General features: G+C 46.4%; 1 protein-coding gene across 4 annotated transcripts in view; it reads left to right on the top strand.

Annotated features, from left to right (window-relative positions):
• ABCA12 (ATP binding cassette subfamily A member 12) overlaps positions 1-16946 on the top strand; it is a 111614-nt gene that overhangs the window by 32485 nt on the left and 62183 nt on the right. For all 4 annotated transcript variants that reach the window (XM_066999642.1, XM_066999644.1, XM_066999643.1 and 1 more), the window contains 2 exons: positions 12747-12894; positions 15497-15585. In XM_066999642.1, coding sequence (XP_066855743.1) covers positions 12747-12894; positions 15497-15585 — 237 coding nt within the window. The remainder of the gene's footprint in view (positions 1-12746; positions 12895-15496; positions 15586-16946) is intronic.

Genomic DNA, 16946 nt, shown 5'->3' with positions numbered 1-16946 from the left:
TTCCAACCTAGTTAATGCTCAATTCTCTGATTAAAAGTGTTTCAGTGTTTCTGAATGATGTATGAGAAAGGACCACGTTGTGACAAACACCAGATAGGCAATTAGGATAGCCCTCGCCAGAGTAGGCTGCGAGCTCTCTGGGAGTAGAGGTTTGTGTATCTAATTTGTAGGCTGTGATGGAGAGCCAGAGTAAAGGACTTTTCTGGAAGTATCTCAAGGTCTTTAACGGAGAAAGGCATTCTTGGTGTGTTAGGGTGGTCTTTTAAACCCAAGCCCATAGGCAGCCAGTGAAACTCCTCTTTAGGCCTGTGAGATACCTTATGTTCTACCCAAATTTCCTTGAACCAGTTGGAGCAGGCAAGACTGGGCACGTTGTATTTAGTGAAATTCCCAGCTTTTGCCAAGTGTGGAATGGCAATCCTCCCCCATGGCTCTGTCGGTTGTACTTGCTGTCCGTGAGAACTCAGATAAGGTGAATGTCAAGAGTACCAGCTGGATGGTAAAATATTTATTTTACTGTACGTGGCTATTAATTTGAATGTGTATTTTTTTTTGAAGTGTGTTTGCTCTGGGTGATTGCATCTGTGAATTTCTGGATCAGGAGGAATGTTCCGAGCAGCAGCAAGTAGCTTCATCAGTTGTACTTTGCAGGAGGGGGACTGTATTTTGGGACTTGTTCCCTTTTCTTGCATAGCTGAATTTGAGGTCAAGTCTCAGCATCTGAGTTTCTTTCTATCATAAAGAGGGCGATAGGAACTCTAGTGTAAGGGAGGTTTTGTGCTGGAAAAGATGTTGTTAATGGTTGTGGCGTACTCATGATCCAGGTGTTTAGAGGCCATCTAAGAATCCAAAGGGGATGGAGAAGAATGTTAATGGGAGCATGGAACAGCCAGTTCCTGCTGCTTTTTCTAGTTAAATAAAAACACCACTTGAATGTTACCCTCTTTTTTTTTTTGACAACTAGACAAAATGTATCAACTTTTTGTTTGAAAACAAAAAGAGAAATCATTTGGGAGCTTTCTTTTCTGAAGAAAAAAAAAAGACACAAAAAAGGTGGGTGGACACGTGTAGGGTAATGATTACAGGAGGGGGTTTTGTTCATTTTCAGTGGAAATTAAATCCACTTTATGCTGAGTTCCAGTGCCTTCCTTAAAGGGCACAGTCATTAAATAGTGACAAGAAGCTGTTTCCAGTTCTGCTGCTGTCAAGAGATTATTGCAGGCAGATGGAAGTCAGGAAGCATGGAATCAATGGCACAGAGATAGAATATGCGACTCAGATGCTGAGTTTTGAAGCCTTAGAGATGACACCCCACAAGATTTGTCTGTAAGCTTATCTCGTGTATTCAGGGCCCCAGCAAGATCATGAAATCTATGATTTGCTCAATTAAAATAGCTCAAGTTCAAAACAGTGCTTCTGAAGGATGCCTAATAGACATTCAATGGATTGAGGATTATTTAGAGAAATTACCTAGCAAGAGCTTCTTGCAAGAGCAACTCACTTGCTTTCCTTCATGTTTGTGTAGCACCTAATGCAACGGGATCTGGTGCTGGGCTGAACTCCAAAGAGAAATGACATGCTAAATAAACATCACCAGTCAAGAGGATGCTGGTAGGAGAAGAACTGAGGTAAAATAAGGAGCTAAAATCCATCTGATATGTAATTTGCTTCATGATTGAAGCCTGTAGTATCTAAGAGGGGGAAAAAAAAAAGAAAGAAAACACTCTTCCATGCAGGCATCTGTTTGGTGATGTGTTTCCAGGTCAGCAGAGATAATTGTCAGGAGAAATAAAGATTTGTTTCTCTGCATACCCAGTTGTGATGATCTGAGCATCTCCCCAAACCAATTTCCCATCCAGCTCATTGGGTACATCCCAGTTGTGGCTTTTGACCTTTCATTACAGCCCTCGCATGTGATGGAAGGTACTGGGATGTGCTGTGTGGCACACATGGAGCAGGAAGCTCTGAGTTGGAAGCCTGCAGCACGGAAGCCAGTGAACTGTGTTGGAAGTGTGTTCCAGTCCTTTGTGCCTGTATCACAGGTTTTGTAGAGTGAGTAGGGACAAAAATCTTCCATCACTACAAGTTTTTGCAATTTGGGAATTGTGTGAGAGATACAATCTGTCCCTCAGGGACAACAACCCACTCAGTCTACAGGGAAGCCCAATTAGGCTCTTTGCTTTAACTAGCGCTGTCACACCCCGTCACACCCTACCCGCCTGCTTTCTTCCTTTTCTGTTCTTCTTCTTTCCTCTCCTGTCAGTTTGACCCCATCATTATTCTCCATAGAAGCTCTTTGGGGTGTGGTGAGTTGCCCACTCATTTTGAAACCCTGCTCTTTACAGAGAAAATGTGGCAGGAACTTGCTCTCCTTTTAGACCCAAGATCTGCTCCCCCTGGCCTTACAAGGGACAGAGTTAGACATGGGTTGTGAAAGCCATGCCTTACAGATGTTGTTCCGTCTTCATGGAAGGAAGCCGTGCTCTTGGGTCTGGTCTGAAAATCCACCAAACTCCTTCTGCCTGAACTCTTCTCTGTGGAGCACATCTTACCCTTCACCTCTGCCCTGAATTTTCACCCAAATTTCATCACCTCCATGGAGATGCTTGCCTGGTGCGTTACGTTCACTCAGATACCTGTCATAGACTTGTTACCAGAGTGCTTCACCAGGCTGCTCTTTGGAGCCTTTACTGGGGGAATACTGGGATAGCAAAGCACTAGACTGTGTTCCAGTACCAGCCCAGCTGTTTAGGTCTAGTTTAGAGCCAGAGCCACATGGCACAGGAGCAACTGTTCAAACTCCACTCTCATTCTTGGCTCCAGTACTTCTGGAAGAGGGTCTCCGAGCTGTGCTGCGTTCAGTTTCACTGGTAGCTAGGACTGGAACAGCTCCAGGACTTGTTGGAAAGATCAGGATGAATCCCAGAGTGCAGATCGGAGCAGCCTTAGGAGGCTGCGGCTTGCTGTACCTGCAAATGGCTTTCCCATGACTCCTGTGCTAAGCAGCATTGCCATGTTAGAGGTAACCTAGGCACCAGTTACCCTGGTCAGGGCAGCATCAGAAAAAGAGGCAGGATACTCTGCGTGGCTTCGAAGAAAAGGATAAACACAGGTAGCATCCTGTGCCTATAGCCCTTCATCCCCACCACCCACACGTTTCTGCCCTCTGGCTGCTGCAGCAGTGAGCTGGTAGGTGAGCAGGGAGCTCCTGCCATAACTGAGGACCTCAAACACATCTAGCTCTGACAGTTCCCTGCCTCAATCCCAGCTCAGAAGCAGAAACCCTTACACTAGCTTTGTCCCACAGTTAACAGAGGACCTTGAGCTGGCTTAATTCTCCATGCGAGAGGTGGCTGTGGCTGCCAGGAAGACGTGTGAGAGCAGCTAGCGCTGTGACCCACCTTGCTCCATGCCTTCCTTCCTCTGAGGTACCACCCTGGAGGTGAAAAAGCTCCGAGAAGATGCTAAACATTTTGAAAAGGAATTCACTTCATAGTCAAAAGCACCTGAGCTCATCTCTTTGCCAGTAGTGTGGAAAAATTAATAGGTTCCCATGGTAATTACAGGTAGTCGGGATGGTGGCTTAGCTACCCAGGCTGCTCCATTCATTTGGATAAGTCACTGGTGCTTATGCAAGCTGGAATCCACCCCAAAGGTTCGACCTACTCTGTTTACAGACAGGCACACATCAGGCTCCCAGCTCTGCCCCAGCATTTGCCAGTGGTGGAGCAGCCTCATTCCTCTGTTTCCTTTATCTTGCTGTCTTTGACAGCAAAGAGGGGAAGGTAACCAGTTTTCTCCCCTTTTCTAGACAACACCAGATTTTGTCTGTGCTCGAATGCAGCATGATTAGCGAAATAGGCTCTTCAGGTCCCTCCTTAAGTGTCCTTTGCTTTAGTATGAAATTTATTTTGTGCTGATACTGTGCCAGGCAGGCTGCCATATAACACTGTTTCACTGCAACAGTGCTGAAGGGGGATATGAATCTTCCCCCACACCTGCTGGAAGAGACACAGAGAGGCAGTGCTCAGCCATACAGTTCCCTGCGACTCGCCCAAGCTCCCCCTGAACTCAGACACCTCTAGCCTAACAGTCTCCCTCTTTCAGTTTGAAACCATTGCCCCTTGTCCTGTCGCGACGGGCCCCAGTAGAAAGTCTTTCTCATATATATTTTATACATTGAAAGGCTGTAATAAGGTCTCTCGGGAGCCTTCTCCAGGCTGAACAACCCCAAATCTCTTAACCCTTCTTCATAATAACACCCATTTCATAAATCTCTGTGCCTTCATTTCTTTCTACAGACTTCCTCCACATGAGGTGTGACTGAAGGATGTTGAGTTGGAGGTGGGAACTCCCGAGTTCCCAGGATTTTTTCTTCCCACTGCATTACAACAGGGCCTTGGGGCAGCCACTTAATTCCAGTTGACTTCCTGGAGCACCTGAAGCCAGGTGCCGGGACCTAGAAGCACAGAAGCATTTTTCCAAAGGCGCTGAGCAGTTTGGCTTGCACTGAAGTTAGCAGATGTTGAAGTGGAGTTCCTTTAAATGAGGTCACTTTTGTTTAGAGAGTCTAAGCATGGGCTCTGGAAACTACCTGAAAGCATTCACCATTGAAAGACAGAAGTTTAGTAAATGCAGCTTTTGTAATTTTTTTTTTTTCCCCAGAGTCTAGATATGGATTTAGGATATTTTTGGTTCCAGCTTCTGGGTGGGAAATGTTCTGACTGGCCTTTTAGGTCCTGCTTGTGCAGCATCCTGCTTCAAAGCAAGGTAGCTGTATTATACAAGACTAAATTAGCCTTGTTTGTGTTAAATATTGCTTTAAAAAGGGTTGGTCTACAGCTCCCACTCTGTGTGGTTGTGCTTCAGTCAGAGGAGCATCTTTCCACAGGGCAGGGAACCTCCAGTGCCTCTGTCGGCTCTGCCCTGCGGTGCAGACGTCAGTTCTGTCGTTTCCCCATCCAGACCTCTTAGGAGGTTTCCATCTCCCTTCTTTCTCCTTTGTGTTGGGTTTGGAGGTTTTCTCCTCCCTTTACACCTGCTTTTTCTCCCACTCAGCTTCAATTTTTATGCTCGCGCTCTGCTCTTTATTATCTCCCTGATCAGTACATGAACCCAATGCATTCGTATTCAAGTGCTGATTTTTAATTTATTAAATAAGGGGGTGGAAAAGGTGAAGGTCTGTGGGCGAGCAAAACTAGCTTGCCTAGTCTTAATAAGCATGGAAGCAGTTGCTGTCTGCTGTGGGCTGGTCTTATTATTTGCAGAGCCTGAAATGCTAGAGGGAAGAGTTGGGCAATGAAATGCTTCCTCCACTGAAGCCACCGACACAGGGAGGAGCCTTGCAGCAAGTTGTCTGCTGCTTCCATCTCGCCGTCATAGGCAGACAACTGAGGACATCGTACTATTGGCACGGTCAGGAAAACAAGAGTGATGTTGCTGTGAAGATTAAAAAAATAATAATAATAATCAAGCATTTGAATCTCACCTGGCCACACTGGGCTTCTGGCAGGTTGAATGGAGTTATCTGGGGTCCTGCTAAGCTTTCATGTTGAAAACCAGGAGCTGGGTGATGGTACACGACTTGCAAATCAGGGCAGGCTGTGCGGTATCAGAGGTGGACTGGTGTGTGCGTAATAGCTGCTCACAGCATCTTCTCCTTCCATTATTATTTGCAAGGTGGAAATTAAAAAACACCACTTGGAGTTGAGGGAAGGGTGGCCGAGGATGACACTGCTTTAAGGCCAACAGCAATGCAGAGGAGGAATGTGAGTACGCCAGGGCCAGCAGGACTTGGGCTAGCACCAGCTCATCCTAATTCCCTGGTGGCACTGGGCCCAGCTGCCGTGTGCACGCAGCAGCATGTTGCACCACGTGTAGCTGAGCTGAACGTGTGCCTCCTTGCAGCATGGACCCCTGCTCACATACAGCAGTGAGGGAGGCTCATAGGGAGCAGAAATGACCCCAATATGATAGACATCAAGGGTGTTTGGTGTCCTGCAGCTTTGGGGTAAGCTCAAGGGAATCTCTTCTTCCAGTGGTGTCTGTTCAATGGGGGAAATTGCAGGGAACAGGGTGAAAGAAATCACCTGTTAGCCCTGCAGTGCTATAAAAGTCAGCTTTGTGATGCGAAAGGCAGCAGTCTAGGGACAGTGGGAGTGCGATACCAAAGCATTAGCTCTGACCCAGCACAGCTCTTAAGTATGCCTTTAACCTGAAGCCAGAGTAATCCCATTAAAAGCAGCAGTGCTAATCACTCCTGTGCCGTTGGCTTTGGACACGCTGAACAAGATTTGGGCTGTACTGACAGAACTGTAGCACTTGCTGTCCTCAACAACTGTGGGACTTCGGTGGGCACTGATCTTGCAGGTGTGAAAAAGGTGGAGGAAAGCCTCAGGACCTGTTTGACCAGGAGCCATTTGCCTCCTGGTCCTGCTACCACCGGAGACCTCAGTCCTAGGTCACTAGGAACATGAGGGCCCCTTTCTCCAGCTTCATGGTCAGATGTGAGTTTCAGAGCACATGAATCTTTCTCACGTCACACCAATATGAGCAATGCGGCAATTAAATAGTCTCTTTCCATAGATGAAGGGTTAGGCCACTTGGTTATCTGGGTCATTCTTCATATGCGTTAAAAAACAAAACAAAAACAACAAAAAATGCCTCAAACTTAATGTTATTTGATGGTCACATTTCACTTTTGGAGAGGTATCAAAGCTCCTGGCATTATCACAAAGCTTTCTACAAACGATAGGCAGTGTGAGTTGGTCAGAAATAGATGTGAATAAAGCTGGAAATGTGCAGTTGCGTGTGGCTGAAGAGAAACAACATCAGTCATCGTGTCATGAAAGAGGCGTGCTCTTTGTCTTTTTGACTGTGGATGCGTAACAAGGTGAAGAAATAAAGTTTAAAGCAATGCTGTGCGACTATGGGAGATGAGAAGGGAAGCGAGAAGGTTGTATGTAGCCAGCTTCGTTAGACATTTTGCCTGGAAAGCTGGGAGGAGGTCACAATAGCAGTAAATATTTTCCTTGTGTGCTGTGTGAGTGCATAGATAAATATAAATCACAGCTGATAAACAGTCAGAATCGCTGCTCTGGGTTAGACCCTCTGCTGCTGCTCAGGGGTGATTGAGAGCGTGGAGGAACAAGAAGCACAGAGTGATCCTTCCACTAGAAAAATTGGCAAAGGTTTAAGGTTTCTTCACCCAGAAGCTGAAGAGGTTGAGTCCAAGTATTCCTACATCAGCAACCACTGACAATCTGTTTTTGGGGAGTTGTCTAATTTGTTGTAGAATGAATGTCTGCTGTTCAACACATCTCACAATATTTTGATATGTGTTTAAAAGGGGCTTTCTCTCCTTTTTTGCCTGCTGCCTCATGATCTCATTGTGTTTCTTTGTCCTGTGCTGCAAGGAGTGATCAATTACCCCTTTCGTTATGGATCATGATATTATTTCCCTATCACACCACTTTTTGGACATTTTTTTCTTTGCTGCAGAGAGCTGGTTATTAAGCCTCTTTGTATGATACAGCAGTGATTGAGTGCATTTTCAGTTAAACACAATACATCCTAATGAAGTCATTAGCTCATTATTTTCTTTAATTCACCAGTTGGGAAGTTGAGATTTATATGGATTTTTTAATGAACAAAGACTTACTGCTTAAGGTATGTGCAGTATCAGTGTGTGAAATCTGAAGCCAAGAGAATTTTTTCATGCCCAAGCAGTGATAGGAAGCTAAACTCTGGGTAGTCAGAAAACAGGAAACCTCATGAGGTTTTTTTAAATTAGTAATAAAAGAGGAAAATAGGTTAATGTACCTAAATTTATTTAGGGAGTAGCCACTCATAATGGAAATCCCATATCTTTGATGTGAGTACAATGGGATACAGATTTGGTCTGGTTTTGCAGGGTGGGTGGCAGAAGTAGGTAGGAAGTCCTAAAAGCAGAAATATCATGTAGGCAGAAAAGGGAGAAGGAATGCATGGATGATGTTTTGGAAGGAAAAAATAGGGTCTGTGTAGCTCCATTGCATTTAGTGGGATTTGCACGTTCAAATGGTGTGGCTGCAGTATGGTTAGCATCTATCGGAGTAGCAGATCTGAGGCTGGGGGCTGAGGGAAGGGTTGGTAGTTAGCATATGGTGCTTGCTGGCTGATGGAAACCAGAGTGAACCTGGTTGGAACCTGTACCAAATGTGGACGTGAGCCTATCTTTGTACCTTAGAATCCCAGAATCATTGAGATTGGAAGAGACCTCCAAGATTACCTGGTCCAACCATCCCCTACCACCACCAATGTCACCCACTAAACTATGTCCCTAAGCACCACGTCCAGCCTTTCCTTCAACACCCCCAGGGACGGTGACTCCACCACCTCCCTGGGCAACCCGTCCCAACACCTGACCACTCTTTCTGAGAAGAAACCTCTCTTAATTTCCAACCTGAACCTCCCCAGGTGCAACTTGAGGCCATTCCCTCTGGTCCTATCACTGGTTACCTGTGAGAAGAGGCCGACCCCCAGCTCCCCACACCTCCCTTCAGGCAGTTGCAGAGAGCAATGAGGTCGGCCCTGAGCCTCCTCTTCTCCAGACCAAACACCCCCAGTTCCCTCAGCCGCTCCTCACAGTACTTGTGCTCCAGGCCCTTCCCAGCTCCGTAGCCCTGCTCTGGACATGCTCCAGGGCCTCGATGTCCTTCTGGTAGTGAGAGGCCCAGAGCTGAACCTTAGTTTCATGCACAGCAGCAATACTAAATACAAGAAGCAATAACACAAAGATACTGCTTATTTACTTCCCTTTGCCCTGGAGTGGACAGTACTGGCTGTTATCCTCCCAACACTTGCCTTCCATGCAACACCCTCACTGCCTTCAGACCGAGGGGGGTGGCACTGGGGGCTGCAGTGATCACGCCGTGCCAGCACCCTGCCAACTGCCCCATTCCTTGAAACAAACGGCTCCACGCAGCCAGTGCAAATGCATGAAACCCCAGCGTGATGAAAGCAACATAATCACTGTGGCAAGGTAAAACGTGGTTCATTTAGATTTGGACGTTTCAGTCAATTTCGATTAATCTTATAGGTCGTAGCGAAATAGTAATTTTCATCTGTCTTGTATGACATTTATTATTACCCTGGCATTTTTCATCATTATTATACAAAGCTCCTTTACCTGGCGAAAACAAAATGTTTTGCTTGTGTTGAAGTGTGTCGGAATCTCACACGTTTCAGAAAGCAAAAGAAATCAACTTGCTTCATTTTACTCCAAATGAAAGCAAATATGGAAATGCTAGAATTCCCAAAGGAATGAAAGCCTTGTTTCTTTTCAGCTCCTGGAGATACGGCTGGGCTGGGTAGGTGCTAATGAGCAGGGAGAACCAGCCAGCCCATGCTGTGCTGAGCCCTTGGCTTCTTCTGCCCTTCGGGATGCCTGTCTTGTTTTCTTCAGATTTGGTGCCTTTCTTTCAACAGTGACTGAAAACTAAAGCACTCCACAGTGAGTGGGGATAGCAAAAAACCCTCTACCCTTGGGCTTCCATTGCCAGCGAGCCCAAAAGTCAGTCCTTACTAATAGGGTGCAGCTCTGAGCTCAGGTTTTGGTTGCAGACAGGGCAATTTGCAAGAAATCTGTTGGGGTGACCTGTGCCCAGGGCTGAGAAGGGGCAGCAGTGGGTGCAGCGATCTCCACAACTTGGCTCGTAGGCAGCATAGTGAGATCTTCCAAGGGCAATTGCAGTTTTAGGACACTAAAGTGTTTAAAGGTAGTGAAAATGATGAAAACTGGTGTTGTGTTGAGGATCTGCTGTATCATAGGATCATAAAGGTGGGGACTACAGGGCAAGAGAAATCCATTTTCCTTGGAAGTGGCATTGCCAAAGACTTCCGTGGGAGAAAGAGATGCATTAATCTCTTGGCTTAGCTTCTCATCAGTAAATTCCTTCCTCTGCAGGACAAGAGGGAGTTGCAGGGAAGAGCTCTGAGGCTGCACCATGTTTGTCTGGGCTCGGGCTCCCAAACCAGCCGTGCTTCCTGCAGGGTGCCTCACGCTCTGGCTCTGCTTTGGCCCAGACATTTCAGACTTTTTGGTGTCTTCTTGAAAAGCTTCCTTACTTCTCAAACCGCTGTCAGAGCCCAGGCCTTGTTCAGAGAAGTCCTGTCTGGCATCTCCGCTGCTTTTGTGCCAGGAGCATGGTGGGGTTACACCAGTTCACATCGGCAGTGACTCAGAGATATGTCAGTGGCTGTACCCAGGTGCCAGCGAGCTGCTCAGCATCTGATATGAGTTGGCAGAGCCTCGCTGAATACCTCAATAACATTGGGCTGTCGATGTCTTTGCAGGTATCATGCTACCACCAACGCTTCCAGCGGCACTTGCAAACTTCAGGTCGTAAATTTCTGTCTCTTTAGTCTTTAGCTTGCCGTTTAAAAAAAAGGAGAAGAAAAAGCTGATATCATCACCGTGTTCGTATGCCATACACCTTGCTCGTGATACAGCAACTGATTGTATAGTTGTCCTCATAGTTCAAAGCAGACTCAAAGGCTTTGAGTCTAATTTTAAAATATATCATCACTACTTATATGTCAAGGAAATTGCTTCTGCTTTGGATGCAGCAGGAACTCTTGTATAATTGTCTCTGTAAACGTCTTGCATCTCTAGTGAAGAACACTGCTCCCCAGGCTGCTGGCCACGTGCTTGTGTTCCCCACCCCTCTGTCCCACTGAGGGATTACATATTTTCAGTTGCTACAGGTCTCCTGAGAGACGTGACCTTACTTGCTGGCCCTGGTTAAGGTTGGTAGATGTGGATGGCAGCAGAGGGCGTAGCCCTTTTCCTCCTAACTCCTATCTGTCTCGCTTCACTCCTTTTCGGCTCACCGTCCCGAACCTCGCGGCTTTCCAGCTCTTTAAACCAGCGTTTTGTAGACGTACTGACAAAGCGAGGTCTGTGGTGTGCATTTTTGGGCTGGGGCGTGAGTCGATTGCCTGCAAGGGGAACAAGGGCACGGGAGATCGGAAGGAAGACGAGAAAAATGCCAGGGTGTGCAGAAGGCCATTTTGCAGGGCTGTAATTGGTCATCCCAAAGGGCCAACATCCCAGACAGGGCAGGGGATATTCACAAGAGGATGCTTTGAGATTAAAGTGCCCTACTCTCCAGTTTCCCTCATGGGCAGCAGACTTAATTACCCTTCGAAACCTTTAGAGCAGAATATATTTGGGGCTTTGGCCTCTAACCCAGAAGGACTGCCTGTAGGGAGAAGGGAGCTCTTTCACTCTTCTTGGCGCTCTGTGATCACTGGGAGCTGGCTCAGCCTGCCCCGTAGCTCCCAGTGGCCTGGGGGACGCGAGGAACAGGTGAAGCTCTACCTTTCTTCTCTGGTAGGACATCTCCTGCAGCTTTCCAGGGCAATTCTCTGCTGAGGGACAGGAGAATCACACCACCACCCAAAATGGGTGCCTTTGTCACTGCAGGAGTACCTGGTGCTATCTGGCATGAAGCAGTGGGAAGTCCCACGCTACACCGAGAACATTTGCAGCTTGACACAGAGCTCTGCTGCCCGAGGCCTCAACGGCCCCTTTCCTCTCTGGAGGCCGGCACTGCAGTGCACACACGTGGGCTGTGACCAGTCTGGCTGAGGAAAGCTAAGAAATGTCTCCTTCGAGGAGACTGGCAGCCATATGCTCCACCTAGCACTGCCATTCCCCTCGGGAATATCTGGGTTTTCAGCACTGCTCTAACTAATAAATGTCCTACAAACGTAGTGTGGTGTACGTGTTGGAGGGGTTAGAGATAAAGCCGTTCCTGGGCAAGAGTCACGGGTCATCTGTGGAGTCTGAGCAGCAAGGTAATCAATTACCACAAGCCTGCCTGCAGGCCCTTTGTAAATCTGGCTCCTTTCCATCGGAGAAATAATAGCCATGTCCTTTGCCAGGTAATTTTCCAAATGATTATTTTAAATAATACGTTGCTGTGATCCAGCAAAAGAGTTTTGAGATTTATTAGAGCATTTTTCACTGCGAGGAGACGCATTTGGTGAACTCTGCGGGCTGGCAGTAAGCAGCGGGGGGCAAGTGGCACATGAAACACTGAAGTCTCTAATTGCTCAGGTCCTCTCCGTGTTTGCAGAAATGGGAGACAGGGACATGCGTCTCACCCTGCAGCGCTGGCTGCCAGCATCGCAGGTCACCAAGCAGATGGCACCGGAGCTGCTCTGAGGTGTCAAGAGACATGGAAGGAGTGGTGATAGATTGCTCCTCTCCCTTCCCTGGGCAGGTCTGCACAAGGAGGTTGTCTGGTCCTGGATGTGTTGCCCCTTCCTGTGGTAAAATCTGAGACACAGCCCTGTTTTAATAGCTTGGCTTGAAGCTGAATCTTGGGTCTTTGCGCAGGAACTGATCCAACCAAGTCTAGGAGAATGTGCTCTTGAGGATGCTTCAGGTTGATATGGCCATGTCTTCTTTTATTTAAAAGAAAATAATCTTGCAGTTGCTTTGGGACTGACAGGTATCTACTTATAAACAGATAGCTTGACTCTTTTTCCTATTAACTAGCCTTTCATGGCTCTGTTGAGGGGGGCTTTTAGAGGTATTTTGCAAAATAGCATTGCAAAGGTGGAGTGAAAGCCTCAGTGCAACTGAGAATCAAGTCCCTGGTTTGTAGGGAGAAAGTACCACATACTGATAAAACACATGGCAAAAAAAGTGTATCTGCATCGTAATAACGTCATTTTCTGTCTCCCCCTTCCTCCAGGTTATCTTGCACCCCGAAACCTTCCTAGTGCAGGCTTCTTCCCATTCCTGCAAACTGTGCTGTGTGATACAGACGCCAGATGCAAAGGCACGCCATACACACCAGACGATCTGCTGCCAAGGCTTAATGACATCTCATCTCTCAAACTGTAAGGGAATCTGGATATGGCTGGGTGTCACAAACTGCAGAGCAAAACTTGCTTTGAGGTGGAGGGAGCAGCCATGCATGTGTGTATGTGCAAGTGTGTCCACAACAGCTGTCTCTCTCTTGTATCTGTTATAACAGATACAGTTTTAGATATCTGAGCACTTAGAAATGAGAATATGGGCTGCAATGTGGGATGCTTTAAAAATGGTCATATTAGGGACAGCTATCAGTATTGTGTCAATTGCTTCAGGCTTGACAGTAGAAGAGAAATTTACTTCCTGAGGAAAATGCTTCTGATGACCCAAATTTCAGAAATCAGAGCAAAGAAATTTTATTTGCATGATTGTGGGCTGGGTCTTGCAGGGCATCAGCTGCTAAGAGCAAGCCCAGTGGGCTGATCTGCCTTCTGTGGTGATCAGCTCAGGACACTTAGGGTGGAAGTGGCAAATTCCTCAACAGCCCTAGTTTCAGAGGCACATTTGTTCTGGAGTGATTGCTCTTTCAGTAGAGCCTCCAGGCGCCAGCCAGAATGGGTGTTCTCTCTGCAAACCATTAAACATATAGGCAAACAGATGAAAAAATAAATGATTTTGCCCACAAAAGCATGTAGATTTGCAGAGCGGAGCTGGCTGTGCATGTCTCGTTGGAATACTGGTTTGCTGAAATTGAAATATACAACATGGGGATTTCAATCTCACTGACGTTCCAGTGGAAGCCAAGTAGCATTTGCTTTGAGATGTGCTAGCCAGGGTTGTTTCCACATTTTGGCTGCCGGGTTCTGGCATACCCCTGGGGAACATGCAGCCCTGAGGCCTGGTTTGTGGAGCTGAAAATCTATATATCTCACATCCAAGGTCCCCAGGTGCTCATCCTTCTTTTCAGGTGAGAGGCTGCTCCAGAGCGGCTATGTCAGAACCTCAAAAGCCCTCTTGGCCAGAGCTTGGGAGTTTGAAAAGCTCAGGTGGGCCCCAAGACTTCCACCAGAGAGCCCCTAAGGCAGGATCCTGGGTATGGTGGCTCCTCAAGGGTCCTTGTTCACTGCAAAGGGAGCGGAATTTCTAGGGGAATGTCAATGGTCAGGATCTCTCTGTTGGTTAAGGAGAGTCTGGATGACTAAACACGTGGGTGGCTGAATTTACACAAGGTGAATCCTAATCAACTTCAAGGTCACACAGCAGATGAGGGCAGAGCCACGGAGAGACGGGATGCCTGGATTCACAGCCCTTCGTTTCCTCAGTGTCATTATTTTCCTGGGCACGTTAAACAATGGTTAATTTGGAGCACTGAAATAAAGAAATGGGGACTGTTAGCGCCAAAGCTGGAGGTCTTCCATGGGTTTTAATAGCTACAAATGCTCCTTGCTTTCTGGTTTTGGTTTCTGTAGAGTTGTTTAGGAAATAACTGTTTTTTCCTGCCAACTGAAAATGAAAGGGTAGGGCCAAACTACAGCTCAAGTCACATGTCTCATTAATAAGCATCTTGACCACGACTGATGCTAGAAATTAGCCTTGTGAAATATCACACAACTATGTGGGTATACCTGCCCTTGTCTGGTCAATGTTGGCGTTAGAAATACGTTATATTTTACAAGAAAAAACAACCTTTAACTAGCCACAGCAAACCTAGCAGGATACAGCAGAGTATGAAACCTCACCAGAAGGTTGACTGGGTAGGAGAAAGTTCCTGCAGCCAACATGAATGGACTCAGCTCTGCCTCGGGAGCAGAATCGCTGTGGATGAACTTGTCATGAAGGGAAAATAGTTGGGCTGTGACCCTGCCCTGTCTGGATGTATCATTGTGTAATATTCTAGAGTTTGTACTATTCAGCTAACACAGACTGCTTTTTTCCTCCCATTGTGCAACTCACTGAAGCTGTTATTAAACTGTTTTCTAACTCGCCCTTAAACCGTCTTACCAGTGGCCAGCAGAGAAAATAGGCAAGGTTCTCATTCTTCTGTTCCCTTTTTACCAAGGTGTGCAAAATATGATCATTTGAGATTTCCTTGAGCAGGAGACAGCTAGCTACAAACACTGAGCTCAACACCAACATCTTCCAACATTTTTTTCCCTTGAAGTGAAATGTTTGGGAAGGGTAAAGTAAGGTTCTGGTGTCTTGAATGATTTCTTGGTAGGGGCAAACAACATGCTGTAATAACTTAGTGTTATTGCAGCTTGCATCAAGGCCTCTCTGGTCAGTCAGAGCATCACTAACAGTGCCATGAAGTTCTCCACTGCTTCTTCTATTGTACATGTGTTGGGAGAGGACAGACCTGATATGATGAGGCCTCCTTTCAAAGAAGTGGCAATTTGTTTAAGGTTAGACCAAATACATATGTCAAGCCTTGCCTGTCCTTGATGTCCCCGCATACCATGCATAAATGCAGTCCCCTCCATCAGTGTCTGAGAGCGCTGCAGTGTGCTCCCCCAACGTCCATACCAGGCTTCTAGAAGGAACTCAGCATTTACACAGACCAGATTTCAACACATTTGCCATAAAATCCAGCTATAGACCCATCCTGAGTCACACAGTAGCTAAACATAAGCTTAATCATAAGAAACTGAGTTTTTACAGGTGTCTTCATTTTCTCCTTCTTTCCCTCAGTAAGCGGAGGAGCTTGTCCAGTGCGGCCAAGGACAACCATCCATCACCATGGAGCGCTGAGGTTCCCAGCAGCAGGAATGCTTCACTGGGTAGGTTATTCACTGCTCTATGCAAAGGCCTGATCTTTAAAGGCTGATCTTTTGAAGCGCTCTCAACAGAGACGCAGTTCTTAGAGCGCTGCTAAAATGATTTATACGTTCTATACAGGCAAGTAACTGTGGCCATGACATCAGTGTAAATTCTTGGGAATAATTACAAGTAACTGTCTGCAGAAAAGAATTCTGGAATTTGACCAAGAAAACAGGATTAAATTGTTGTGCTTCACAGGAGCAATGCAAGATCGCAGACTGTTTGAACGTTAATTAAAGATGTGGCTATTTATGGAATACTGCCCTTTTACTGCCCACAAATTGTCCATAAACAGCTTATGATTTTTTTTTTCAAATGCATTTCTTATTCACATTTATTCAGCAAACAAGTCTTCTTCTGTGCCATAGTGGATATTTATTGTTAATGCTGTTCTCCTCTGATGTGTTTCTCTTTCCTGAAGGAACTTTCAGACTTAAATTTTCTTTAAATCATTACAGTTATTATTTATTGGTGGTAATGGCTAGTACTATCTGCAAGTCGTCATGATGGATAGCCATTTCTCCGGGGAGCTCACGATCAAACGAATGATTACAGATTTGCATTCCGTGACTGTTCTGCCCCAGCCATTCATGGTTCCAATTAGCATTCCTGCCAATGCACTCGCTCCTTGGTGCATGGGCAGAAAAAGGCAGCACAAAAAAGGGACTGGGGAAAAAAAGTCAATGAATTGTTAGGGGAACTATCAACTCATGTTGATGGCCATGCATGGTCAAGAAAGAGTTCCGTTCTACCTCGTATTTAAGAAATAAAAATAATAGGTTGAAGCCTCAGCTGGTGTAAACTGGCATAGCTCTTTTGGTTTCAGAGAGCTGTGTGGTTTTGTGAGTGCAGCTCAGTGCAAAGGTTGGCTTTGGTGTGCATCAGCTGGGGACCTGGCAGCGTGCCACCATGTGTAGCAGGCAGCAGCGCTCCAGATCTGTGCTGGAGCTGAATAACAAGTGCCACCCCGCTGTGCCAAGGGCACCTGAGGAGCTCTGCCTTACAGGGCTATCAGCTCAAGCTGATGTGGGCTTCCTTGTAAGGCTGCCTGTGTCTCTCCTGCGTGGGGGAGCTTCAGGACTTGAGAAAAGAGGTAGAAGTTAATGTTAAGCTGCAAGCAAGTAGTTAAATGCATTTAATTTTAAAAAGTTACAAAAGGAAGTAGTGTAATCCAGGCTTTAATTACTTCAGAAGAAAACCTTAAGTAAGTAATTACAGGGTGCCATTGGTTGTACCTTTGGAGACAGATTAATGATGGCATGCCCAAAGCTGTAGTCAGTTAGCTATCCTCTGTCCTGGTTTGATGTAGCAAAGAGGTTAA

The sequence above is a fragment of the Anser cygnoides genome, chromosome 6, assembly GCF_040182565.1.
Source record: "Anser cygnoides isolate HZ-2024a breed goose chromosome 6, Taihu_goose_T2T_genome, whole genome shotgun sequence".
NCBI lineage: Eukaryota > Metazoa > Chordata > Aves > Anseriformes > Anatidae > Anser > Anser cygnoides.
The sequence above is the reverse complement of the archived record's forward strand: the minus strand, read 5'-3'. Positions and strand labels throughout refer to the sequence as shown.